This window comes from Hippoglossus stenolepis, chromosome 20 (genome assembly GCF_022539355.2).
Source record: "Hippoglossus stenolepis isolate QCI-W04-F060 chromosome 20, HSTE1.2, whole genome shotgun sequence".
In the NCBI taxonomy this organism is placed as follows: domain Eukaryota; kingdom Metazoa; phylum Chordata; class Actinopteri; order Pleuronectiformes; family Pleuronectidae; genus Hippoglossus; species Hippoglossus stenolepis.
This window is the reverse complement of record NC_061502.1, coordinates 18,860,329-18,885,278: the sequence shown is the minus strand read 5'-3', so window position 1 is coordinate 18,885,278 and position 24,950 is coordinate 18,860,329. Positions and strand designations below refer to the sequence as shown.

Sequence of the window (24,950 nt, the reverse complement as noted above, 5' to 3'; positions counted from 1 at the left end):
AAAAACACGGGTTCGTCACTTTAAACAAAACAAGAACACCGAGAGATAATAAGGAAACGCACTACCGAACGAGACGGGATTATCTGGCAGAGCAGTGGAGTCAAGACCAGGCTTTTATGGAGAGGTTGATGAATGAGTCAGAGCAGTTGGCCTTGAGGGGAAGCCAGCCACACCCCCCGCCTCACACATGACCTGCAGGGGAAGAACAGAAAGGGGAGGGGGGGGGGGGAGAGAGAACACAGAAAACAACCAAAAGAAACACAGAATCATCACAGAAGAAGTGGAACCAGCTGATGACAAAACAAGTCACTGAACAAGTAGCTCAGAGCTACGACGTTCCTCCGGCTCCGAGATCTGAATCCACCTCCCAACGAGTTTCTCCTCCTGAGGAAACTGAGAGTCGAGACAAGTGACTTCAGCAGGAAGTCAGTTCTCTGAAGACTGAGCCAAACCTGGAGGAACCAGCAGAGTAGCATCCTCATCCTCCTCCTCATCATCATCATCATCATCCTCATCATCATCATCATCATCATCATCATCATCATCACTACCATCTGACACCAGATACCTCGTGGGCCAGAAGCCGATCCAGCCGTCGAGGTTAGTGTGATACATGTGTTTAATAATCTTTAGCACCCTCAGAAAAATAATGGTTCTTCTTGTCTCTGGTTCTTCACCAACTGAAGAACCGTTCTGTGCATATTCACTGTGGTTCCTTAAAGTGTGAAAGGTTCTTCATTTCCATGGTGGTGAGAAATGGCATAAAACTGCAACTGTTCATTATTTTAACCATCGATAAGTCTGTAGATTATTTTCTTGATTAATGGATCTATGACACATCAGACAACGTGTCAATCATAATTCCTCGGGTCCTAAGTCGATATCTCAAAATATAATGTTCTGTCTGAACGAGCGTCCAGAAGCTGAAAATACAAAAAGCACCATTTCATAACCAAACGTACGAAAGTGTAGCAAATTCTTAGATGTTACTTTTAACACGTTGCTTAATGAATTAAGGACTAGATAACGTGACCTTTGTTCCATTGTCACATTACACTGTTAGAACTTGTATTATTATTATTCCTTTTCTCCTCCACTATATATATACACACACACACACACACACACACACACACACACACACACACACACACACACAGATACTGGGAGGGGTTCAACATGTAAGTAAGAGATTAGAGAATAAAAGTAGCTGCATCAGACTCTGTGTGTTTGGGAGTTTATACACACACACACACACACACACACACACACTCTGCCACTAAGGTCCACTAAGGTCCTGACATCTGTGTCCACACACTCTGATTAAAAATAGCAACAGCAGGTATCAGTCACCACAGCTCGGCTGCAGCTTTCTTTTCTCCTGCCACTGAAGTACGAACAGCGAGCTGAGCGTTTCCTCTGAAACCCTCCGACCTGCGCTGAAGTCCTCCGGAGAAACTGAGGAGGTGAATGTGTGAATGCAAATGTGCGAGTGAGGGACTCCGGAGTTTCTGCAGACTTCCTCCCTCCTGGGCCCCGAGAATAAAGTCTGCAGAAGCTGTTCAGACAACAAGAAGCCGTCCGGCTGTAAAAAGGAATCAGAAGAGAACTAACAGGTTAACCTTTGCTCTGGGCCACTGCTCCTGTGCATTAAAGTATATATGACGACAACTTGACAACACAACACAACACAACACAACCGAGGAGAAGACGACTACAGCCTGAATTAAACTCGACAGGAAGAGGAGGAGACAGAATATACGACTGAATTAAAGCTGAATTGGACGTGAGGAAGGGAGAGGCCGAATGATAAGGGTAACTCTGAGTGTGTGTGTGTGTGTGTGTGTGTGTGTGTGTGTGGGTCTGGACTTTGATCAAACCCATTTCCAGTACATGAGTTTATCACAGTGATTTTCAGCAGATCATTGTCTCTGGAGCCGTTCAGCCGCTGTGTGACTTTGTTAACCCTTAAATAAAACACTTATTTTCCCCCCTGTGTTTCTCTGTGGGGGTTTTTAAGGTGGAACCCGTGTGGACGTCTCACTTCTGAAACGCAGACATGATCAGCCGCAACTTCAAGAACGTGCTGGTGGTGTCGGTGGGGTTCCTGTTCCTGTTCACGGCGTACGGAGGCCTGCAGAGTTTACAGGTAAATAAAGGGTTTCGAATTCCCTTCAATGTCCTTTTCCTCTTTCTACACAACCCGTCGCTGTATTTACCCTTAAAGTAGTTTTCAGTCTCAAACGACAGAATCATTTAAACCTTTAAAATAAAGAACAAGCTGAGTTTCAGACTATTTGTGTTACTTTCTTATTTCTAATTATATTGGAATTTTGTTTTACACCATAAATGCACTAAATCTTTAAGTGAAAATATCATACAGAATATATTCTTTAAAATGAAATAGTTGGAGTCGGTATCGTAGAGGATTTTAAGAATTTCATTACTATTCTTATTGTTAATATTATTAATATTATTTAGGCACCTTCTTGCACGTGCACGGTTTCCATAGTTACTGGATTCAAGGTTTTATTTGCATATAAAGTTTTTTGTGATATGGTCATAAAATCTGTGTTAAATTCAGACTAGTGTGAAAATCAGAACAGACGACGAAGGATAAACGTGATGAATGTAGAATCTGTAAACATACAATTACAACCTAGCGTGTTTGTCCACATATACAAATATTCAATTTAACATAAATATACAGATTTCATTGTGAAACGTAGCATCGTGTTAATAGTACTGGTTCTGCTCCTGAATCAAAATCAATCAGTGTCAAACACATATCATGAGGTGTGAACAATAAAAGAAGTGACTCATTGTCGTGGCCTCGTCTCTCCCTGTGTGCAGAGCAGTCTGAATGCGAAGGACGGGATGGGCGTGGCCTCTCTGAGCGTCGTCTACGCCTCCATCATCGTCTCCTCCATGTTCCTGCCGCCGATCATGATCAAGAATCTGGGCTGTAAATGGACCATCGTCGCCGGGATGGTCTGCTACGTCTCCTACTCCTTCGGAAACCTCTACCCAGGATGGTAAAAAAAAAACTCAAACCTCTGCCAAGGCCCCTTAAACTCATACTACATTTCAATAACTGCTGTCCTTGATGAATTCCTCAGGTACACCCTCATCCCCACCTCTGTGATCCTGGGTTTGGGCGGCTCCCCCCTGTGGTCGGCCAAATGCACCTACCTGACCATCTCCGGGAACTCTCAGGCCGCCAAGGACGGCGGGAGGGGCCCCGACGTCATCAACCAATACTTCGGCATCTTCTTCTTCATCTTCCAGTCGTCGGCCGTGTGGGGAAACCTCATGTCGTCGCTCATCTTCGGACAGGACTTGGACATAGGTAGGAGGGAAGAGGAACGTGGTGACACTCGGGGAGCAAGTAGTTAAAGTTAAAGAACCTTTGTTAAAGAAAACGTTCAATTCTTAGATCGGCCCTTTTATCTGGATTCACGCAAACGAATGAACACGTTCTTCCCTTGGTCCACGTCTCCACAATAAATACTTTAAATATTCTAAAATATAACAGATTTTCCTGTGATGCGCGATCTTTACATCACGTGTCTGACGTGTTTCTGGATCTACTTCCTCTTCCTGTGTGTCTGACGTGTTTCTGGATCTACTTCCTCCTCCTGTGTGTCTGACGTGTTTCTGGATCTACTTCCTCCTCCTGTGTGTTGGACGTGTTTCTGGATCTACTTCCTCCTCCTGTGTGTCTGACGTGTTTCTGGATCTACTTCCTCCTCCTCCTGTGTGTCTGACGTGTTTCTGGATCTACTTCCTCTTCCTGTGTCTGACGTGTTTCTGGATCTACTTCCTCTTCCTGTGTGTTGGACGTGTTTCTGGATCTACTTCCTCTTCCTCCTGTGTGTCTGACATGTTTCTGGATCTACTTCCTCTTCCTCCTGTGTGTCTGACATGTTTCTGGATCGACTTCCTCTTCCTCCTGTGTTCTTGACGCCGTCACTGATCAAAGTGTAACTGACGAGAATAAGAAAAGGGCGAATCACACAATGCTGACAACTACACATCATATTATTTTATTGGTGCTTATCAGCTGAAATGACGACACTTCATTTCTGGGAAGACAATGTTATTTGTTCTATTTTTATTTCCGCATTGGCCCAAACCGTTGAAGTCTGAAGTCCGAATTATTTGTTTGTTTAGTTACAGAATAAAAGAAATGAATACAAATTTTGAAATTCTCTCTACAGCAGCATCATCATCTTTCTGTCGTTTCATCAAAGCTAAACGTGTTTATCTATTTTTTCTTCCTGGCAGCGAACATCCCAGAGGAGCAGCTGATTTACTGCGGAGCGGCCGACTGTGGCCTCAACGTCAGCTCCAGCAACAGCACCACCACCACCAGGCCGGCTCAGGAACTGGTGTGGAAGCTCGTCGGAAGCTACATCGGTAACGTCGTCGTCCTCTCTGCGTCACGTGATGAGGTCACAGTGTACGAACATGTGACCTCAGAACTCACATCCTACCGCAACTCTGAATTTAAACAGTCAAAATAAGCTCCTTTTCTAAACCAGTATTTATTATTCCTAATGTTTTTTGAGATTATCTTTAAAACTGCTGCTTGTTTTGTGTCGTTATAACTCTAAGTGCACACGGGTCCTGAGATCCATCCTTCCACTGTTCGTTTTACAGATTTGTCTGAAGATTAAACTGGAACTTGTGCAGCTGTACACTCAATGTGTTGTTGTTGTTGTGTTGCCGTTGTGTGGCAGGTGTGGGTGTTGTGGCCATCCTCATCGTCTCAGTGTTCCTGGACAACATCGACCGGGAGCAGGCCAGCGAGTTCCGCGGCAACCACGAGCCGTTTGGTCGAACCTTCCTGGCCACGTTCCGGCTGCTGAGGGACTGGAGGCTGGTGACGCTCATCCCTCTCACCATGTACAGCGGCTTCGAGCAGAGCTTCCTGTCGGGGGAGTACACCAAGGTGAGAGGATCTGCAGCCGCTGAAGGATTTCACTCCATTTCACCACGAAAAACACACGACAGGTTGTTTCATGAAGTGAATTCAGAGCAGGAAGCTGTTTGAATGTGACTCAACTGAGCGGTGGCCCAGACGTCTCGCACAAGCACGGAAAACAGGAACGCAAGAGCTACAGCACAACCGCAAAAGTTACAATTCAAACACAACCACCACACGACGAAACCACAACAGAAACACAGCACAACAAAAGCATTGAGAGAAATCCAGACCAATAAATAAACAAGATACTGAAGTGGAAATACACACAGGGAGGTACGAGGTGAATCTGGCAAACCGGAAGTGAACCACAGGAAGTACAGATGTCGATTGGATGATTGAAAACAGGCGGGAAACTGAAGCACAGCAGGAGGTAGAAGACTTATCAAAATAAAACAGGAAATACAACACAACGGGTCCAGAGAAGGATCAGTTGGCTTTGAAGTTGGCTTTGATAAGTGATTTATTTCCTGAAACAAGTGTATTTGTACTTTGCAGAACTACGTGACGTGCGCTCTGGGGATCCACTACGTCGGCTTCGTGATGATGTGCTTCGGAGCCACCAACTCCGTGTGCTCGTTCATCTTTGGCCGACTGGCTCGGTACACGGGCAGAGCGGCTCTCTTCTCCCTCGGTAAAGTCACACAGTCACCGACCGGCCGACGACGTGAACGATTTCATTCTGTTAACGTCGTGTTGAATCTGTCGGTTTTCAGCCGCGCTGACCAACTTCTGCTGCATCATCGGTCTGTTGATGTGGAGGCCGCATCAGGATGAGCTGGCTGTGTTCTTTGTGTTTCCCGCTCTGTGGGGAATGTCCGACGCCGTCTGGCAAACTCAGACCAACGGTAAGAAACTCCCATCAGCCCCCCTGGTGGGTTCCCGGCTGAACACCTGAACTTCCCCCTTGTTTGACCTCCTCTCTGCTTCCTGTCCTGCAGCACTCTACGGCGTCCTCTTCTCTGCCGACAAAGAGGCAGCGTTCGCCAACTACCGCATGTGGGAGTCTCTGGGTTTCGTCATCGCCTTCGCCTACAGCACCTTCCTGTGTCTGGAGTACAAGCTGTACATCCTGCTGGCCGTCCTGCTGCTGACCGTCGTCACCTACCCCATCGTGGAGTACCACGAGCACAAGAAGCCCACGCCGGAAGCCAAAGAGGCCTTCTTGACACACGTAGACACCGTCCAAACAGAGGACAATTTCATCATCTGTCAGTCAAAAGTGTAGAGACAAGTGTCTCATCTTTCCACAAACATTATCGGCACATTTCTGGAGCGACAACACGGACGAGATGAAAGTTTGCTGGGAGAAATATTGTGAATTATGTGCATCGTACTTAATCTGTGAAGACGAACAGAGGAAGATTGTGAGAATATCGGAACTTTGATGGTTTACGATAACTGTGCAGAAAAAGAAAAACACGATTCTGGGTCTGGATGTGATTCCGTTGTGTCACATTTCCATAAATGTCATCGTGCTGTAAATTAAATATCAAACTGAAATGAGGAACTGCAAATTTTATAAGTGAGAAAACTGCATAAATAAATATATGACTGTATGTATATGTATAAATATATATGAGTAGTTTTTATCGTGATACATTTGTGTAATGGATTCAGAAAACACAGATGAAAGCTAAAAGCTGGTGTTTTTACAGATTTAAACATTTTACATTTCTATATTGTAATAAAAATACTAGTTATACTACGATTAAAACTTTGCATTAAATGTGAAGCAGTGAATCACTTATTTATTTATGTATAAAACCATGATTTCCTTTCTCTAAAAGAAGAAACCGGGACAACATGCTGCATTTCAAATGGTGCTTTTATTGCAATGTGTTGCATTCCCACATTCATAGATGTTATAGATTTGTTAGTCAAAGCATCATTTCCTCAAGGTTGGCATCCTCACCTTGGAAAAGAAAGCAGGGGGATCAAATGCACGAGGTGTTTGTATTTTGAGTGTAGTCGAGAAGTGTGTGTCTGTGAGTGTGTGTGTGTGTGTGTCTGTGTGCGTGTAAACTTGAGCAGCCACGAACATATGGATGAACAAACCTCCAAATTTAGACTTCCAGTAGATGCAAAGAGAGTTTTTAATTGTCAAACAAACAAAAAGAGCGTTTTGTTTGTCGATCAGCCTGCAGGGCTCTCACTGCCTGCAGGGGCTGGACCCGGCCTGAGACTGATTGTCTACAACATTCCAAAGAAAAGGTAGATTTCTTTATATTCACGTTACACACCTTGACAGGGGGTTGGGGGGCATTAAAAGAGACAGAGAGAGAAAAAGAGAAAATATAACATGCATAAAATTCTCCCAGATGAACAATGTCACTCATATTGTCTTGTAATAGCTGCTCCGATGCCTCATTAAAAACAAACTTTACATGAGTGTAATATACAAAACTGGACAAAAATGGGTAAAATGTATCATATATATTTATATATATATATTTATTTATATTAATTTGTACAAGGGAGAAAGTGGAACCTTGGTCTTTTTTTTTCTCTCAAATTCTCCGGAGGAAGCATCGCCCCCCCGGGACAACACAAAGTGGTGAGTTACTAATAAGAAGAAGAAGAAGAAGCCTTCTGGTAAACTCTCCGAACCATTTCCCACCTCAGTCCCGATAAGGCAGCACTGACGAAACGTGACAACTGAAGCCGCGGGTTCACGGAGAGCAAAGATTCGAACGTTTGCACGAGGAATGAGTGGGAGTTAAGATTTAAGGGACCGTGGAGCGTCTCAGCCGTGCACGAGCACGAGCACGAGCACCACGCTGGACCAATGACAGGTGAGAATACGGACATTTTGACAATTGAGAACTGTATCCTCCTTCACTTTTTGTTTTGCTATGAACTTTGCTGACATCGAAAATGATTAGCTAGACCAGGCATTGGCCCAGTCCTACACCTACACCAGGCATTAGCCCAGTCCTACACCTACACCAGACATTAGCCCAACCCTACACCAGACATTAGCCCAGTCCTACACCTACACCAGGCATTAGGCCGATCCTACACCTACACCAGGCATTGGCCCAGTCCTACACCTACACCAGACATTAGTCCAACCCTACACCAGACATTAGCCCAGTCCTACACCAGACATTACAGTCAACAGGCATTAGTCCCATACACATTCGCTACACCTACACCAGGCATTAGCCGGTCCTGGTATCAGCTCACTGCTAAATATTCTACATTATGCAGCACAAGTGTGACAAGAGAAGCAAACAGAGGAGACAAACAACACGGTGTAAGTGTTGTCGGTTATGTCAACAGTGCACAATTGTTGCAAAGTGTCGCACAAACAGACTTTTGACTTTTTACTAATAACACGTCCGAAGCTGCGGGAGAGGAAACGCCGAGCGTGTTGCTGAAACTGTGTCGTGAGCAGGAATGTTCTGAGATTCAAGCAAGAGGAGGTTTTTTTTTAACAGATCGCCTGGCGTCAGCTGACGGCGCAGAGCGGAGGGCGGGGACGCCACCTGAAGAAGAAGACTGGCATAGTAGTTATACTGAGGATCGGTTGGTGTCGACAGAGAAAGAGAGAGACAGAGAGAGATCTACATTACAAAGAAGGTAAAGTGTGTTTACAATTTTTAGTCGTCATCTGGATGATGGGTATCTCCCACTGTCGAGTTCTTCGTCGAGAACCTGAGCGATTTTCAAATCAAACTAATGAAACGTACATTTTCTTGGTACATTCAGGGGACGTTACTCTTACTGATCTGATTGAGAAAGCTTGCGACGGCCTTTTCACTCCCAAGTAAATCCGACATAAAGTGCAAAATTAGATTGTATTTGCAAATTCCTGGAATAATTTGATTAATCTTCTATGTGAGTAAAAAAGTCATTTAAAATACAGTAAACTTCTTTTTTATAAAGGTGAAAAAAGGTTTTAAAAAAACCCTGGTTAACAAGGTCATCACTGTTAAACAGCGAAGGAGCAACCTTCACTGCAGAAACTATATACACGAGGCACCTCAAGTTTGGTATAAAGTATTTAGTGAATGGAAAAAAAGAAGCGTTAGAAGCTGAGAGGTCGTCGGACGTCGACTGAAGTCACTCGAGGGGGGGTCGTGGCGTGTGTGTGTGTGTGTGTGTGTGTGACGTTAACTATAAACTCGTTGCCTATGAAATCAATGACTCGGGGGGTTTCGCTCCAGTGTTGGTTCTACATGCGTCAATGTGAGGAAATGCTTGTATCGGCTGTAAGGTGCATAGCTAACAATGTTTTCCTTCTACCTGTAAACGAATTGATAGCACTTCAGGCTGAAAAAAGACCTCATTGGCAAAGCGGGAGACGCCTCTAAACGGACCGAACTGGGGGGCGTGTCGCGCGTTAGAGGCCGGGAGCGTGTGGCGGGCGAACGAAGCGAGGAAAGAGAGGAGAGGAAATCCAAATGAACGCAGGGCCGCTACATTATGTCCCGTCCAGTGATGAGGTTTGCATCTGAAATCCATCCGACATCTTTAAGCTTTGGTCATTGAACTATTGACGAAATGCAAAAACAAGGCTACATCAGTCAGACACTTAGAAAACAAAATTTAAAAATAAAAAAAGCCCGGCAGGCGATGCCCCTCCAACAAAACCAAGGCTCCACTCTCCCAGATCTGCTTAAACTTTTGACAACAGAGAAAAATTAAATAATATGGCCATTTTTTCTGTGTTTTTCATTTTTTTTTTAAATTAACCCGTACAAAAAAAAGCCAGTCCACACTGCTTCTCTCTCAGTAAAATCACATTCAGCAGTCGCTAAACCATTCTCTGGCATAGTTTTCTGAAACGCCCACAGGTACTGTGCAGGGTCTAAAGAGTCAAAGAAGAAAAGAATCAAACCAGGACATCTTCCACTTTTCCATCTTAGAGAACACCAGATATACAGTATTAATCACACATACATACGCACTCACTGATAGTCATATACATACACACATCATCAGAAAAATAAAAAAGTAGAAAATCAAAAACATAAAATAAAAACATGACGGAGGCGAGTAGTTATTTACCACAAACTCGGAGCACTACTTTTTTTTTTTGTGTGTGTTGATTCTGAACAAATACATATTCACATTTCTCTGTTATATACATTATGTTAACATCTCGAAAGCAATGTTATAAAAGAAGCTAACCTTGTACCTGTTGGTTGCAGTGAGAGAGGAGGGACTGTCGCTTCCACTGAATGGCTGTTGCATAAAAAACATTACATATGCATTGGTTGTATTTGGCATGTTGTCGTGTCGGCGTCGCCGCAGGAAACGCCGACAGGTGCTGTCGAGTTCCTGCATCTAACAGAGTTGTAGAGGAAACCATTTCCATAGGAATGCCTATTCCACGCAGAGAAGTGGGGGGGGAGGTGGGGGGGTCACAATACTGTATGTGTGAAAGCATCAGAGCAGACGAGAGGAGGCGGACACGGACAGGAACCTTCCTAAAATACATTCTTCCCACTTTGTGCAGCGTTTTGAGTAGTTTGACATCGACCAAACAGTGGCACAGGAGCGTCTGACGCCTGCGTTCACACTGTGAGAAACCAGATCCCTCTGCAGGAAGGACGTCTGGTCACGACCCATCCGACACGGGCATCAGATCCCTTCTGTGCCTCCTCGTTCCCCTGACTCAAGTGCTTCTGTCTCAAGTGCAACGTGGGGACGAATTTAAGCGCTAGACCCAACGAAGGCCTTACAGTTCGGACAACACAGGGATTTTATTCGTCCGATTACTTTCCCTTAACCCGGGTTCTTGAAATAACAGAAAGTGAAAGTGGAATGGAAACCGTGTCTGAGAACTGAAGTAGTAGTGAGGTCTTGTATCAGAGGTAGACGGACGTTTTTTTTAAACTGAGAAAACGCTGAGTTTTACAGAAATCTCGATGGTTGCAGTGGAGGTTAAAGGAAAGTAACGGGTTTGAAAAAGTCTCTTTGGGGACGAAAGTTGCCAACGATTGTGTCGTCGATCATTAGTTTGTCATTTATCAAAGAAACAGGACCAAGATTTGAAAGTTTTTTCTAACACAAGAAGTGCTCGGAAGCCGGCGACGCTAAATGAAAAGTCCGCACGAGCAGGTAATGAAGGTAAAGACACAAATCAACACTGATGAGGTGGATGAAAACCAAAGCGACCACTAACAACAAGCTGCTCACAGTGTGAAAACTTGGTCAAAACGAAAAGGTCATGAGGTAATAGAAAGGTGCTCGTTAAACGCCTACTGATGATTTATCCACATGCTTTTATAATAAATATACACATAGAAAAATAGAAGAAATAAAAAGCCGTCTCAGTCGTTTGTTTTGAGGCATCCGCTCGAGTCCAGTCTTAATTTAGATTATTGAGAGTGAAGATGTTGACTGTTTGGGGGGGGGGGGCGTTCCAGCTGGACACAAAGTGGTTTCTCACATCTTTACAAAACTGGACTGGTGGGTGGAATGTTGACCTTGCATACTATCCCTCTTTATATCCGGGGTAACGTTGCATATGGTGAAGTATCTCAGCTGTAAAACGCAGTACACAGGAAAAGGCCTGTTCCACCGACGGGAGCATCAGGCGGCGTTGACCTAACGTGAGCGATGAATTAGGTAGTTGTGTGAAACGTGTCGAACTCATATCCGAACGCGAGGTCCTTTTGCGTTGTGTGCAAAACCCTCTCCACAGATTCCACTTCCAGAGGTTTGTCTCGTGACAGAAGGAAGATTTAAAATAAAAAAAAAGGAACGAGGATTAACACGGGACTCGCTCCATCGGGGAAGGTCCGGACGTTGTTCTGGAGGAGAAACGCACAACGGGGCTGATTTGACAAGAGGAGAAATCGCTGGACGTTCCCTGATAGAGCGCGTCCCGTGTAGCGAGGGCGTACGATAACAAACCAGATGTAGTCGAGCTACATTAACTTTGACGTACGCGTAAAAAAAAACGTGCCAGATCGTACGTGAATCTGAAAAATTGATGATTAAGAGGCGACGTCTCAGCGGGTTTTATCCTTTTCTCCCCGACTTCCCCCGGAGGATTGTGTGTAACGTTTTCTGTGAATGTGAAATGAGTTTGTCTTGCGTTTTCCTTTTTCTCTTGTTAAGTGAACAGAGGTCTGTTATCGCTGAGCGAGACAGTGTCTGACTGAGCAACAGTAGTCAACAGAAAACTGTGTGTGTGTGTAGCCAGTGGAGTGAAGTCTTCATCGTGGGGAACCAGAGGAGGAGGGAGAGGAGGGTTGAATCCCCCAAAAAAATAAATCCTCCACGGGAACGACTGTGTTAAAACAGGTCTGGAGAAAATAAGTATTTTTTTGGGGACTCAACCCCGTCCTGTTTCAATTTCATGACAGCTTAAAAATAATTATCCATCACATCTTTGTTAGGAACTTCTATTACTAAAGCTTCTACTTAAATGTCATTATATAGGAACAATATCCTGAAGCGCAACGTTTGCTGCGACTGCGAAAAACCACCGGGCGGGCGCTCAGTACCGTTAGCATCGCCGGCAGGGGGGTTGTTTAACGTGATCGCAGCAAAGGACGAACTTTAAGGGATTGTTACGCTTCTCTTTTCTTTTTATACAATGGTTACAAACACATGTACTGTCTGGAAAAAAAAGATTTGTCTTGAAAAGTATTGTACATACATAAGAATAAAAAAAAAGAGGAGAAAGCATGAAAAGATGGCTAACTAGCTCCCTGGAAAGCAAAGTGACCCCCAAAAGAAAGTGTGGCGCTGAATGGGACGCAGAAGGTGTGTGTGTGTGTGTGTGGGGGGGCGGGGCGAGATCTAGCTATATTTAAACTCGCTTCAAAAATGTTTTGCACATTTGCGGAGGTGGAGTAAATTCCTCCTCCACGGCAACAATTAGCGAAACAGAATTTCTGATGCCAGAAAAAATAATCTCCCAAAAAAGAAAAACATGAGCTGACATGATTCAAATCTGTAAAAAAAAATAAAAAACCTGGATCGAATCACATTATACATAGTTTTGCTGTTCTGAGTTAATTACACTTTTCTTTTCCTTTCTTTTTTTTTTTAAAAGGAAAGCAGTTAACAAGAGAAGAGTGAGCTCATCCCCAAGTCTTTGTCCTTCTGTACTGTACAATACCACCCGCCTGCATGGTGCACATGGCCAACAACACTGATAGGCTGAGAGAGGGAGGGAGAGAGAGAGAGAGAGAGAGAGAGGAGAGAGAGGGATAGAGAGAGAGAGAGAGAGAGAGAGGGATAGAGAGAGAGAGAGAGAGAGAGAGAGAGAGAGAGAGAGGGATAGAGAGAGAGAGAGAGAGAGAGCGAGAGGGATAGAGAGAGAGAGAGAGAGAGAGAGAGGCGAGAGGGATAGAGAGAGAGAGAGGGATAGAGAGAGAGAGAGGGAGAAAGAGAGAGAAAGAGAGAGAGAGAGAGAGAAGAGAGAGAAGAGAGAGAGAGAGAGCCCCACAGGACTCTGTATTCACAGCTGCGGAGGTGAGGTGAGGGGGTAAAATGTGACGGACAGACAGTTAAATAATCATAACAGTCTTTTTATATATATATATACTTTGAAAAAAAATAATAAAAATAAAACCTCCTCCCGGGGGAGAAAGACACATAAGTTCCAAACTGAGCAGCTTCCTGTCTGTCTCCCATCCATCCATCAATCCTTCCATCCATCCATCAATCCTTCCATCCATCCATCCCGGCTGTTGTCAAAGCTTGTTCTGATGATCGCGAAGATGAAGAAGATGAAGAAGATGAAGATGATGATGATGATGACGGTGAGAGCAGATGGAGTTTTTTTTTTTTTTTTCTTTAAAACAAAAAAAAAATCAAAAAACATTCAACCAAAGTAAAAACAGAGGATGTCATAGAATAATATGTAGAAGAAGAAGAAGAAGAAGAAGAAGAAGAAGAAGCAGAGCTTAGGAAAAAGCTCTCGCTTCGACCAGGCACTGTAGCTGATAGAGAGAGACAGTCACAGAACCAGCTGGTACTGAGCTCCTATCCCACAATGCCGCAGAGGTCTGAAACCTTAACATTCCCACATCGCTGAGAGACAGGTAGAGGAAAAACAAAACAAAAAAACGGAAATAAAAAAATAAAAAGCCAGAGGTGCTGTTGTGTGGGATACCCCCCACACTTTTAAAAACGCTGAGCGCAACTGTACGCTGCAGCTCATGCTCCCAAGATGCACTGCTGCTGCGACGGCCCCCCGACGGAAACCGCCCGATCAGAAAAAGAACCCAAAAAACAAAAACAAAAAAGTAAAGGAGGCCCTGATTTAACAGTGACGACAACTTGGCAAATCTACAATGAAGTCGCAGTTTGTTTTCTTGGGTCAGGAAGCAGGAAGTAGGTCACCAAGGAATGAGCAGCAAGACAACACTGCCTTTAATAGGCTGAGGCAGACAGACAGGTTGTCAGACAGATTAGACAGGCAGGTTCAAATACACTGCTGCTCCTTCTGACGCGAGTCTTTTCTTTAAGTACTGGGCGGCAAAACAACCAGCCCAGAATCAATCCCCCCCCCCGCACAGAAGTGGTTCGGCCGCGTCGAGCGCTCTGAGCCAACGCCGTGGCCGTCCAAACATCCGTCCTTCCATCCAAAAGGTGAGACAGAGACAGCAATGGGTCTGGTGCACTGACCTCCGAGGAGGAGGAGGAGGAGGCGTAGAAGTGAGAAGTAGAAGGGGAGCAGGAGAGCTGAAGGGGCGGGAGGTGTCACTCGGTGAGCAGCTGCTGGAGGAGGCTCTTCTGCTGGGCCTGGTTGTTCTGGGCGCCCGGCGGCCCCGGGCCCTTCTGGGAGGCCGCGGCGGCGATGGAGCCCTGGTTCAGGTACGAGTCGCTGCCAACCAGGTTCACTGTGCACTGGACGTCCGCGAACACCTGAACCTGCTGCACCTGCACGGAGAGAAGCGTCAGTGATACGAGAACCAAACGTCTACGTACGACGGGCGTAACCGTAGCAGCAGTGTCTCCTGGTAGGAAACTAATAAAACGAGTCACTGACCTGCTGGTCGCTGCACACTGAGCCGACGTTGCTGAGGTTACTGTTGCTCATGCCGACCGGCTGCCCCATGGGAGGTAATGAGCCGACACCACCCGAGCCTCCGGCCATGGAGACGGTGATGCTCATGTTGTTGTAAACCCCCTGCTGGCCAAACGCCTGCCCTGCACTCTGTCCTGACTGACTGAACAGGCTGCAGAGGGAAACGTTCAGTCGGTGAATTGTTACACGATGCGGCGTTTGCCTCAGCCTCGGATCACGGCGTGCACTTCCTCACCTGTTGCTGCCAATCCCCGTCTGTTGCCAGCTCTTCATGTCTGGTGACTGGTAGCCAGGAGGAGGGGCTTGCTGAAGCAGAGGACTCTGGGAGGTTGAGTTTTGAGGTGATAACAACGGGCTGGTCGGGCTCATGTCAGGAGGGAAGGATGGATCTTGCTGGACCAAAGCTTTGGAAAGAAAGGAAAGGTTTAGATAGAGCAGTAAAAAGCTCCATGGTTGTGATTTAGCTTTTACTAAGCGAGTCCAGGGAAGCAAAACTAAATCCATTGATTCAATCCTTCATCAAATGACGGTGCAGCAGTGGAACTTGGACTCACCAGACCCTCCAAACTGCTGAAACAGACTCTGCTGCAATGAGGAGTTGACGGTGCCGCTGAACTGGCCCTGCACGCCGCCCATCAGCGTCGGGCTATTCAGAGGAGCTCTGGCGGACAGCTTGTTGTCCAGAGGGGCCCCTGACATGGGGCTGAAGTGACTCGGTGAGGTAGGGGGGTTTCCCGTCATCGGGTTGAACCCCGGTGGGAAGTTGAACTGCTGCTGCTGCTGCTGCTGAGGCGTCGTGGGGGGACCTTTCGAGACCCTGGCAGTTCCGACGGGCCCCACGGCTGCAGTCGGAGCGCCTGCCAGGTTCTGTCTCATCAGCATGACCTTCTGCTGGAAAAGCTGTCGCTGGCGGTGCTGGATGCTGTAGAGTTCCCTCTGACGCTGGGCCAACATCTGGGCATTCAGTGGAGGCTGCTGAGGCAAAACAGATTAAGATACGGGAAATTCTTTCAATGAACGAATTGTTATGGTCTGATAAATCCTTTAGACTGTAGAACAGCAGCGATGTGAAGTGAACGAGGCTCCGCTGTGACTCACTTGTGAGGGAATCTGAGGTTGTGGAACGCCCTGACGAACACCCATGTTCACATGTCCTGCAGGAAACGGATTAATGGCCGCCAGCCGGTTCTGCAGCTGAGACACAAACACAAGAACAATCGAGTAAATAAGGAGACGATGACAGAGTGGAGGGAAGACGGGGGAATTAATTAGATTAATGAAAAACTAAAATATCACTGGATGGATGGAGAAAGAAGAGAAGAGCGAAAACAAGGGTTGAACATTAGTGATGAGGGAGGAAATGATCAATCAATGCTGGCAAAATGAAATCAGAGGATTCATCAGGACATATTGATTCAGACTAACACAGAGAAGTACAGGTCAATACTTTGCGAAAGAAAATGTTGAGAAGTGAAACGAGTCGATCGACACGAGCAACGAGGACGAATGTAAGTGAAAGACAACCGAGAAAAGAATGTGGGGAAATAACGACTTACGACTTATTAAAAATAAGTCGTAAAGCTTCTGATCAGACTGTATATTTCACTGCAGAGTAGAGACAACGCACCAAAGCATAAATAGTTCACACTGGAACTGTTGTAAAAGCATCAACAAGTATTAAAATCTCCCACATTGAATATGTTATGGTGTTGATGAATTAAAATACATCGATCCTCGGCCTCCTCACCTGCTGCGGGCCCTGGAGCCTCTGCTGCAGCTGCAGGCGGAGCTGGTTGGGTGGCAGCCGGAGCTGAGCGCCCATCCCCTGTGGTCGCGTCACGCCTGGCCTCGGGCCCATGCCCGCCCCCCCGGGGAAAGCCCCCCGAGGGGCTCCGAAGCCCAGACCCTGTGGCCCCACGGTGGCCAGCTCTGGAGGGAACTGGGCCTGTGGAGCTGCTGTGAACTGGGAGGGGTAGCTGGGGAGTTTGGGGTCCAGGGAGACCGGGGTGGCAGTGGGTTGCTGGGAGGGGAAGGTTTGAGGCAGAGGGTCAAAGCAGCCACCCTGGAAAGAGAGGAGACAGGAGGAAGAGAATAAATCATATTATTCTTTAATATAAATATAAAACTCATTTCTGAGTCATTTGAGGCCCTGACAGTGTTTTTTTTGTCAAATCCAGATTAAGAAGCTGCCAACGTTTCAGCTGAGAAACTGTTTTATGTGTTTGGATTAATTTTAGCAGCAACGTACAATTAATGATGACTCACTGATGCTAAAAATAAACACGTGAAGTGCTCTGCAACTGCACGTGTGCCCACTGCATTCTTCACTCCACGTGCACGCCCTCCCCCCGGCTGCGTCACACACACCTGTACGAGCTTGTCGATACCCAGGGCCTTGTCCAGCTCAGCCAGTTCACTCTCGTCGGTTCCACTGAGGAAGGAGACGAGCTGCTCCAGCAGAGCTTTCTCGTCGTTTCGGCCCTCGGGTGCCGTCAGAGGGCCGAGCACTTCATCCAGCGTACAGGGGACACACTGCCTGCTCACACGGATACACACAAGTACGCATCATCACCGGTGTCGCCACAGGGTTGTTAAAAAGGACAACTACAAAAATGCTCATGCTCATGTTCATGTTTGCTCTATACGAGGTGCAACAGGCTTCAAGGTACGTTTTTACTCGTGTGGTGGGTGTGTCAGAGGTGTCAGTTAATCAGCAGCGACGTGTCTATAAACCCTGAGGTATTAAGAAGATTCTCAGGTTCTCTACACACACATCCACTGAAGATGAGAGACTCGAACATCAAGTGTATTTTGAAGAATTAAAACAGGTTTTCACACATTTGAACTCGTGTCGTCTTCATTCAAGATGTCCAACAATGGCCTTAATGTGAATGTGACCTAACGTTGCACAACTTTCACAAAAAAAAACTACATAACACACAAAAGAAAGAGGTATTTACTCTTGCGGTGACGCTAACGGAGCCTGTAGAAGAGTTCCGAGACCATCGAAGGACAAAGTGTCCGACAGAGCCAGAGGCTGGAACTGAGAGTCTCCCACGTCCATCTTGGTGAGGCCTGAAAAAACAATTTAATACAGGTTTAAAATATATGATATCATTTACTGGAATCAAATATAACATAAGTACAATAAAGAACATTGTGTAACTCCCTGTAATATTTCACCTGCACATAAAACCAAACTTAAAACGCGACTTGTGAAGCCGCTGATTAAGACGTCCGGCTTGCTGCAGTGACTTTGGTCGCTGTGCCGCTCTCGTCTGTAGCCGAACGACTTGTAACATAACACAGGCTGGACACACCCAGAAGCTCCCTGGTATATGGTCAGGTGTGTCAAAGGGTTGAAACTACAGAGGTCAATTCAACAAAGCTTTACTGTGACACAAGATGCAGCGTCAGGTTACTGTTTAAAGCTTCCTTGTGTCTTGTTGTCTTGTGACCGAACACGTTTCCCACAGATGTCATGAGATCATTTACCAGGAGGTGTTTTGAAAATGTTTCAACAAACTCTTGACTCTTTATGGTGTCGTGTACCAGTGCTTGAGCTGAAGGGGTTGATGACTTCGGCCTCTGGGAAGGGGCTGCTGTCCTTGGGGGTCTGGAAGGGGTCCCCCTGTCCCTGGGTGGGTATCTTGCTTGGAGTGGGGGGGCTGCAGAAATCGAACGCCGACTGACTCTGGAGGCTGCAGCCAGAGGGCGGTCCGCCATCGCTGAGCCCTGAGGAAACAGTCACAAGCACAGAGAAGATGAGATAAAACACATAATAAAACACTGATGCACTAAACTATGGATTAAAATAATAAAACCACCAAATATAAAATGAGTCTGGTTCCCCTGTAGGGTTTGTTTACATTGCAACACCCCCTAACAGCCACTAGGGGGCATCTAGACAAACAATGTGAAGGCAAGTGAATCAGTAAAAAGAGAAAGAGCCTCTAGATTCAACTGTTACAGCAATTATAATAAAAAGCAATTAAGATAAATAGAAAAATTATGTAATTATGTCATATTTTGTTATTAATATAAAATATAATGACTTTTTTATTTAAATACTGGCTCTGCACTTCAAAACCACAGCTTCCACACAACGTATTTGTAGGCAAACCAACACATTTCCTTCTCTACGGGACCTTCACCTCTGTTCGGAGTGCCGGGAGGCTCTCTCTTCACATTTAGGTTGCGGGGAGTGCTGGCCTCGCCGGGCTGGAGCTGGGTGGGTGACTGCAGTTTGAGCTGGGGTGAGGGGGAGTGGAGCTGAGGTGACGGCGACTGCAACTGGGGAATAGACTGGGGCTGGGACAGTGGGGACTGGAGCTGAGGCATAGGAGACTGGAGCTGAGCCGGGGGGCCCGGAGACTGGAGTTGGGGGCTTCCGGGGGTTGCTGGATCCTCGCTGCCCTGTTTGGCCCCACTCGGGCCTCTCAGGCCAGGCAGCAGCTGGGTGAGAGAGTCCATGTCAATAGGGCCGTCAGACATCTGAGTGCAGGAAACAGAGAATAGAGCAAAAACAAATGAACATAGATGGAGATGGGGAGGCCGGGCGAGAAGAGGGGGATTGAAGGATGAATGGTGTAATGGAATGAAAGAGTGAGGAATTAAAGAATAACGGGTGGGGGGGAAAAAGCGTGACAGACAATCAGTGAAAGAGAGACGGGGAGAGACAAAAGGTCAAAGGCCAGTGAGCTTCAAAGGCTGCAGCTGGTAGCTGAGTCCACAGCGGAGACAAAGTCCAAGAAAATAAACATTCAACTTGATTTACAACGGCTGTCGGGCAACTGCCAAGGCAGGAAACAAAGCTGTGCGGAGGAAAAGTCCTGGGTTTAATTGTGAAATATTCCTTCTGACACCAGGCTTGTGTGAATTCTGAAAGCAACAGTGGCATGCACGCATGATCGATAACATGTGGGTGGACACATGTTGTGATTACTGGGCCGTTACACTTAAGGTTTTGGTTTCGTGTCTGTCTGACTGGGACGGAGACGGAGACGGAGACGCGGCCTGGGACAGTTTTAAGTCGGAGGGAGGGTGTGTCCCGTCTACTGGTCTTTCGTAGCTGCTAGTTTATCGATTATAGGGACAGGACACACATTAAAGATCAACTTCACACCAGTTTCTTGATTCCTGTCAAACCTTGGTCAACTAAAAACAATCTTGTAAACTGCCGTGTGAATACCGTGGAGTCTCTGCTGTCCCTGCGGCTGTCTCGCCGGTTCTCTCCGACGGGACTGGGTTTGGGGCTGACGCAGGCCGGGCTGCTGGACACGGCTGCAGGTTTGGATGCTGCGGCAGACGAGCCCGTGCAGAGCGGCGGTCCATCAACGCTCACTCTCTTCTCCACCTTCACCCTGACGGTCTGCAGGCTGAGGGCGGAGGGAGGAGGCAGGTCCCCCAAGTCCTTCAAAAAACAACGGTTATTAGTTTTCAGGACAACATTACTCAGGGGCTAAATAATATTGATTTTACAGGGCAGAGGCTGGTATTTAATAATTTGGGGGAATTTAAATTCTTTATTTTAGTCCCCTTACTGTCACCAAACTGTCAAAATATCTAAAAATCATGTCTCATCAGAGAACAACAAACGAACTAGTCACCTTCTCGTCTGTATCCAGGAGAAAGCGGAGTAACTGGTGGTCCTGCGGCTCCCTGGAGCTGGATTTGGACGATGCGGTAAGTGCTGGACAGGCGGGCAGCTCCTTCTTGACGTCGACGTCGTTTTTGTTTTGTCCGTCCTCGGCGGCGGTGGAGGCGTCGTTGGGACTACTGTCCTGGAGCAGCCGGTGGAGGATCTTGTGTCGCTCCGTGAGAGTACTGTGTGAGGCAGGGCACTGTGGGGCAGGAGCGGGGTTTGGAGGATGAGGTGATGAGGTGCAGTGGGTGCTGTTGCTGTTGCTGTTGCTGTTAGATTCAACTGATGTCCCGTTGATACCCAGGAGCAGGTTGAGTCTGGGGGTACCCAGCTGTGAGGCGGAAGGCAGGGGGGCTTTAACAGAGTCCTCTCCCCCTCCTTCTCCTCCTCCTTCTGGGTGTTTTACTGACGGAGGCTGAGTGGAGGAGCCGGTGGGTGTACTGGCTTGTCTCTGGGGGACAGGGGAGGACAGGGAGAAAGACCCTGTTGACCCACAGCTGGTGCCGCCGTCACCACCAGACTGCTGTCGGTTGAGGCTGCCTCCGCTGCTCAGCGCCCCGGTTGGGGAATGGAGGCCTGGCGTGGAGGGAGAGAAGGGGTTCCCTGGTACCCGGGGGCTTCCCCCCAACCCAGGGCTGGCCCGTGGCATCCTGGGCGACATAAACGAGGTAGGGGTGGCTGTGAGTGGGCTGCTCAAAGGAGAGGGACTGTTGACCTGCTGGGGACACGTCCGACAGGGCGTCACGTAGCCCGTGGACGTGGCGGGGTTGTGTCCGTGGGAGGAGGCGTTGCTGTTGTTGGGGTGAAGGCCTGAGGAGGCGAGGCCGGAACCTTGGGTTGAGTTGCTGCCGGGAGGAAGGGTTGGGGAGCGGGAGGGAGTCTGGGCAAGGCTGCCAAGGGTCGGTGTAGTGTTTTCCTGAGAGCTAGCAGTGTTGTGTTCCCTGGGAGAAACCAGGAAAAGAAAAGATGACCACGTGACAGGAGAGGAACAAACACTGTCAAACTCTAAAGGGGAAAATGTGATCATGTGTCTGTCTTCATGACAATTAGTGGTTTGATTTAGAGTCTTAATTTTACAGAGGTATGAGTTCTTGTGTCATTCTAGTTGACTATCAGGTCAGACTCAGACTGACATAAACACATTAAGCTATAACGTGTCATCACATGGCGACAGGATATCGTTCTATCGTTCTCAAAACACAAGCCCGTGTGTCTGCGTTTCGCAGTAACGTACCTGTCAATAGTGTGAAAGCCCATGATGAAAGGCTGAACGTCAGGGTTGGGGGGGCAGAAGAACTTGCAGCGAGTCTGAGCGCTGAGTGGGGTTCCGTCACTTAACGAGAAATGGTACAGCGGGCTGATGGCGCTGCCGTGGGTCATCACTGTTGGGAACAAAAGACACACAAAGACAGACACACACACAGTGTTTAGACATTGGCTTTGTTTTCATGTCCCATCCAGACTTTCAGAGCTGCGACTCTTCAGCATCAAGTCGTTGCAGCTGCTTCATAATAAATTCCCTCTGCTGAAGAGGTTATGTTTTGTCTACGTTTGTTTGTGGGTTTGTTTGCAGGATTTTGTGTTGGGATGGAGCACGAAGAACCCATTAAATTCTGGTTTGGATCGGGGGGGGGGGTTCAGGGTTAAACTGATCCATGAGTGTGAGCAGTTTGGTGCAGATCCAAATAAAAATCCAGATGTAGGGAATTTAAATGTGGATTCATAAGGAGGCTGTTGCTGGAGGGGTTTCAGACTAGAGGCCAAACAAAACATTTTTTAAAGATGTTTTATCGAACGATTGACTGATTACTTTAAAAACATAGACAGCAGATGAATCAACAATAAAAATAAGTTCTTCACTCTCTCTATTTGAATTCCTTCACAATCTTTTCAGTGCCTCCGTGACATAAAGCACCTGAATATTCAGTCTCCTGACTTCAAGTGGATAAATGTTATTGAAGTGCATCATGGCATTAAATCTATTCTAATGGTATTGAAGCCGAAGCTCTGGTAACCATGGCGAAGCAGGCAGAGGCCGGTGCCAGTGATTTCTGAGAGCCGTTGTTTGAACAATCAATCGTGGCTACTCACCCTCATGCAGCAGCTTCTTGGCGTGGGAGGGCTCTTTGCCCTGCGGCTGAAAGAAAGCGTAGATGCACTTCCTGACCAGGTCCTCCCAGCCGGGCCGGCCCGTCGCTCGCAAAGCGCTCGTTTCTATGGAGATGATCTTCCCTGGAGGTGACGCACCACACGAGCACAAAAAAAAAGGAAAACCCAAGAAATCAGATTGGTTTGTTTTTCGTTGTTCTCTGGGATTCTCATAATTTCTTATTTTAACGAATTGTACATTTTTACCAGAGTGATATTACTTCTACTTGAGTACATTTTCTTATAAGTAAAGGTATATCTATATTTCCTATAAGCAACACTGAACAAAAACTATACACAAGTCAAAATGCTTCTGGTTCAATAGTGTAAAGGTGCAAATAGTGCTGGAATATATACTGAATGTGTGTGTGTGTGTGTGTGTGTGTGTGTGTGTGTGTGTGTGTACCTGTGGGGTCCTGCTTCGTGATGAAGGACTCACTGTTGACGGGCTGAGCTCGAGGTATTCGACAGGCGATACAGATCAAGCAGCTCTGCAGGTCTGTGCAAAGAAAAACGACGCGAGTGGTCAAAAGGAATCAAAACTGCAGAGAGAAAGTTTCTGATGAGGTTAACGAGACGTTGTGGAAGAAGGGAGCGTGTGAACTTTTTGCTCGTACCATCTCCCTCCTCCTGCTGCTTGGCCTGTGGCTGGGAAACGGTGAAACACTGCATGATCTCGTACTGCTGCCGCGCCTCCAGGTTCTCCGAGTCCACCTCGTCCGGTGGCCTCTTCAGCATGCGACAGTTAAAGGTGTGGCTGTTCCTTCGGCCAGTTTCCTGTGGCCACGGCACACCGTTTACTGGAGGGCAAGAAACAAAAGAACGACACATAAGAAGTCAAGTATTGAGTTTCCACCAGTTCAGAAACCGACCTCATTACCAATCACACTTCTGATCAGAGGGAGGACTCTGGGTTTCTCTCCCTCATCATTTAAATTGGAAGCAAATTAAGAAAAGACTCTTTAATAACCAGTATGAACCTGGATTTGTGCTCATAAGAGTAAACGAGTGTTCAGAGCAAACACCAAGGGACTTTTTTTCTCACTTTACCGTCACCAATCATCACAAATAGAGGCCGAGTGAATCAAACAACACAAACAATACAAACATAATAACAAACTCTCGGTAAGCACCTTAAATAATGTGACTGCAGGAACCCCCTGGAAGAGTAATCTGTGTGAAGTTCACTGATGTGGCAGAAATCAATTTGTTTTCAAGTTTCTGTGTGAGTGCAGATTTCAGGGGGGGGGGGCAAAGGACAGCTGTAGCGACTGGTGCAGAATTAAAAGGGATTACAAGATCAACAGAAAACACAACAGCGCAACCTTGTCGCCTGCTGCACGCCGTTATCGTTTGTCCTTATACGACCCCCCACCCAGGCCCCTCCGTTTTACTATAATCTCTCCTCAAGGTTGGAGCCACATATTAAACTAACATTATTGCAGTGAACAAAGTCATTGTTTCATTGTTTCACTCTTCCCTCGCTCCTCACACTCACGCACACACAAAACGCCGCCTCTCCGCTCTTACTTCATTGTTTCTTTCCTCTCTGAGCACATTTTCCAGCGTCGCGTGGACCACTTAAAACCTGGTTAATTAAAAATGTTCATGGTTCATCCTCCTACCTTTCCTCTTAGCTATTCAAACTCTCCTTAGCGACAGCATTTTCCATCAATAAACTAAGTTAATTATCTGCATTAGGGACTTTACACAGATTTTGCTGCCAAAGCCCTTCTCCTCAGCTTTACAGCCTCTTTAATGGGTTTCATTGGCATGGAAACTGTCAAATTTGAGGATACTGAAAATGTAATTGCTAAGTATGTTTTAAAAAATAATAGCCGCTGGCATCCGGAGCCAAAGGACGTGTGGCGTTACACAGCGGATTGCGTTAGAAACCCACGGCCCTCGCTCGCTCACCGAGGCTTTTGGGCAGCAGATTCCGCACAAATTCATTGTGGTCTCCCACGTGGAGGATGTTGTAGACACTCGATGTCATCAGCTCCTCCTGGGTGTATCCGAGGTAACTCGTCACGTTCTCAGAGACAAAGACGATGCGGCCTTCCCGGTTGACCACGAAGAAAAACCCATCAAGGGCCTGAATGAGGAGAGAGAGTAAAAGGAAAGTTAGAGTCTGTGGGTTGAGCTGGAGTAAGAAAGTCTCAGCAGCA

General features: G+C 46.7%; 2 protein-coding genes and 1 long non-coding RNA gene across 6 annotated transcripts in view; 1 reads left to right on the top strand and 2 right to left on the bottom strand.

Moving 5' to 3' along the window:
* Positions 1–250: 250 nt before the first annotated feature.
* unc93a (unc-93 homolog A) lies at positions 251–6,722 on the top strand. 3 transcript variants are annotated; one of them, XM_035144053.2, is made up of 9 exons: positions 251–600; positions 2,021–2,149; positions 2,854–3,035; positions 3,120–3,349; positions 4,288–4,419; positions 4,743–4,954; positions 5,486–5,621; positions 5,704–5,835; positions 5,929–6,722. In XM_035144053.2, the coding sequence occupies exons 2-9, from the start codon at positions 2,060–2,062 to the stop codon at positions 6,213–6,215; spliced, it is 1,401 nt and encodes a 466-aa protein (XP_034999944.2). In that variant the 5' UTR covers positions 251–600; positions 2,021–2,059; the 3' UTR covers positions 6,216–6,722. The 3 variants fall into 3 exon arrangements, with proteins under 3 accessions (XP_034999944.2, XP_034999942.2, XP_034999943.2); XM_035144051.2 differs by lacking the exon at positions 251–600 and adding an exon at positions 1,344–1,815; XM_035144052.2 differs by lacking the exon at positions 251–600 and adding an exon at positions 1,345–1,466.
* A 75-nt stretch (positions 6,723–6,797) lies between these two features.
* LOC118099433 lies at positions 6,798–12,675 on the bottom strand. The gene is made up of 2 exons (XR_007032278.1): positions 8,140–12,675; positions 6,798–8,040 (listed from the first exon to the last, which is right to left on the bottom strand). It is a non-coding gene; the product is annotated as an uncharacterized LOC118099433 (long non-coding RNA).
* A 794-nt stretch (positions 12,676–13,469) lies between these two features.
* ncoa1 (nuclear receptor coactivator 1) overlaps positions 13,470–24,950 on the bottom strand; it is a 32,784-nt gene continuing 21,303 nt past the window's right edge. The window contains exons 6-22 of one of the 2 annotated variants that reach the window (XM_047338108.1): positions 24,700–24,877; positions 23,400–23,582; positions 23,189–23,281; positions 22,726–22,866; positions 21,869–22,016; positions 20,600–21,575; positions 20,182–20,403; positions 19,145–19,484; positions 18,543–18,725; positions 17,951–18,065; positions 17,358–17,526; positions 16,738–17,052; positions 16,089–16,184; positions 15,545–15,965; positions 15,226–15,394; positions 14,952–15,141; positions 13,470–14,842 (exon numbers count right to left, since the gene is read on the bottom strand). In XM_047338108.1, the coding sequence (XP_047194064.1) occupies positions 14,663–14,842; positions 14,952–15,141; positions 15,226–15,394; positions 15,545–15,965; positions 16,089–16,184; positions 16,738–17,052; positions 17,358–17,526; positions 17,951–18,065; positions 18,543–18,725; positions 19,145–19,484; positions 20,182–20,403; positions 20,600–21,575; positions 21,869–22,016; positions 22,726–22,866; positions 23,189–23,281; positions 23,400–23,582; positions 24,700–24,877 (4,119 nt within the window). In that variant the 3' untranslated portion in view covers positions 13,470–14,662. The remainder of the gene's footprint in view (positions 14,843–14,951; positions 15,142–15,225; positions 15,395–15,544; positions 15,966–16,088; positions 16,185–16,737; positions 17,053–17,357; positions 17,527–17,950; positions 18,066–18,542; positions 18,726–19,144; positions 19,485–20,181; positions 20,404–20,599; positions 21,576–21,868; positions 22,017–22,725; positions 22,867–23,188; positions 23,282–23,399; positions 23,583–24,699; positions 24,878–24,950) is intronic. The other variant, XM_047338109.1, reaches the window with a different exon arrangement.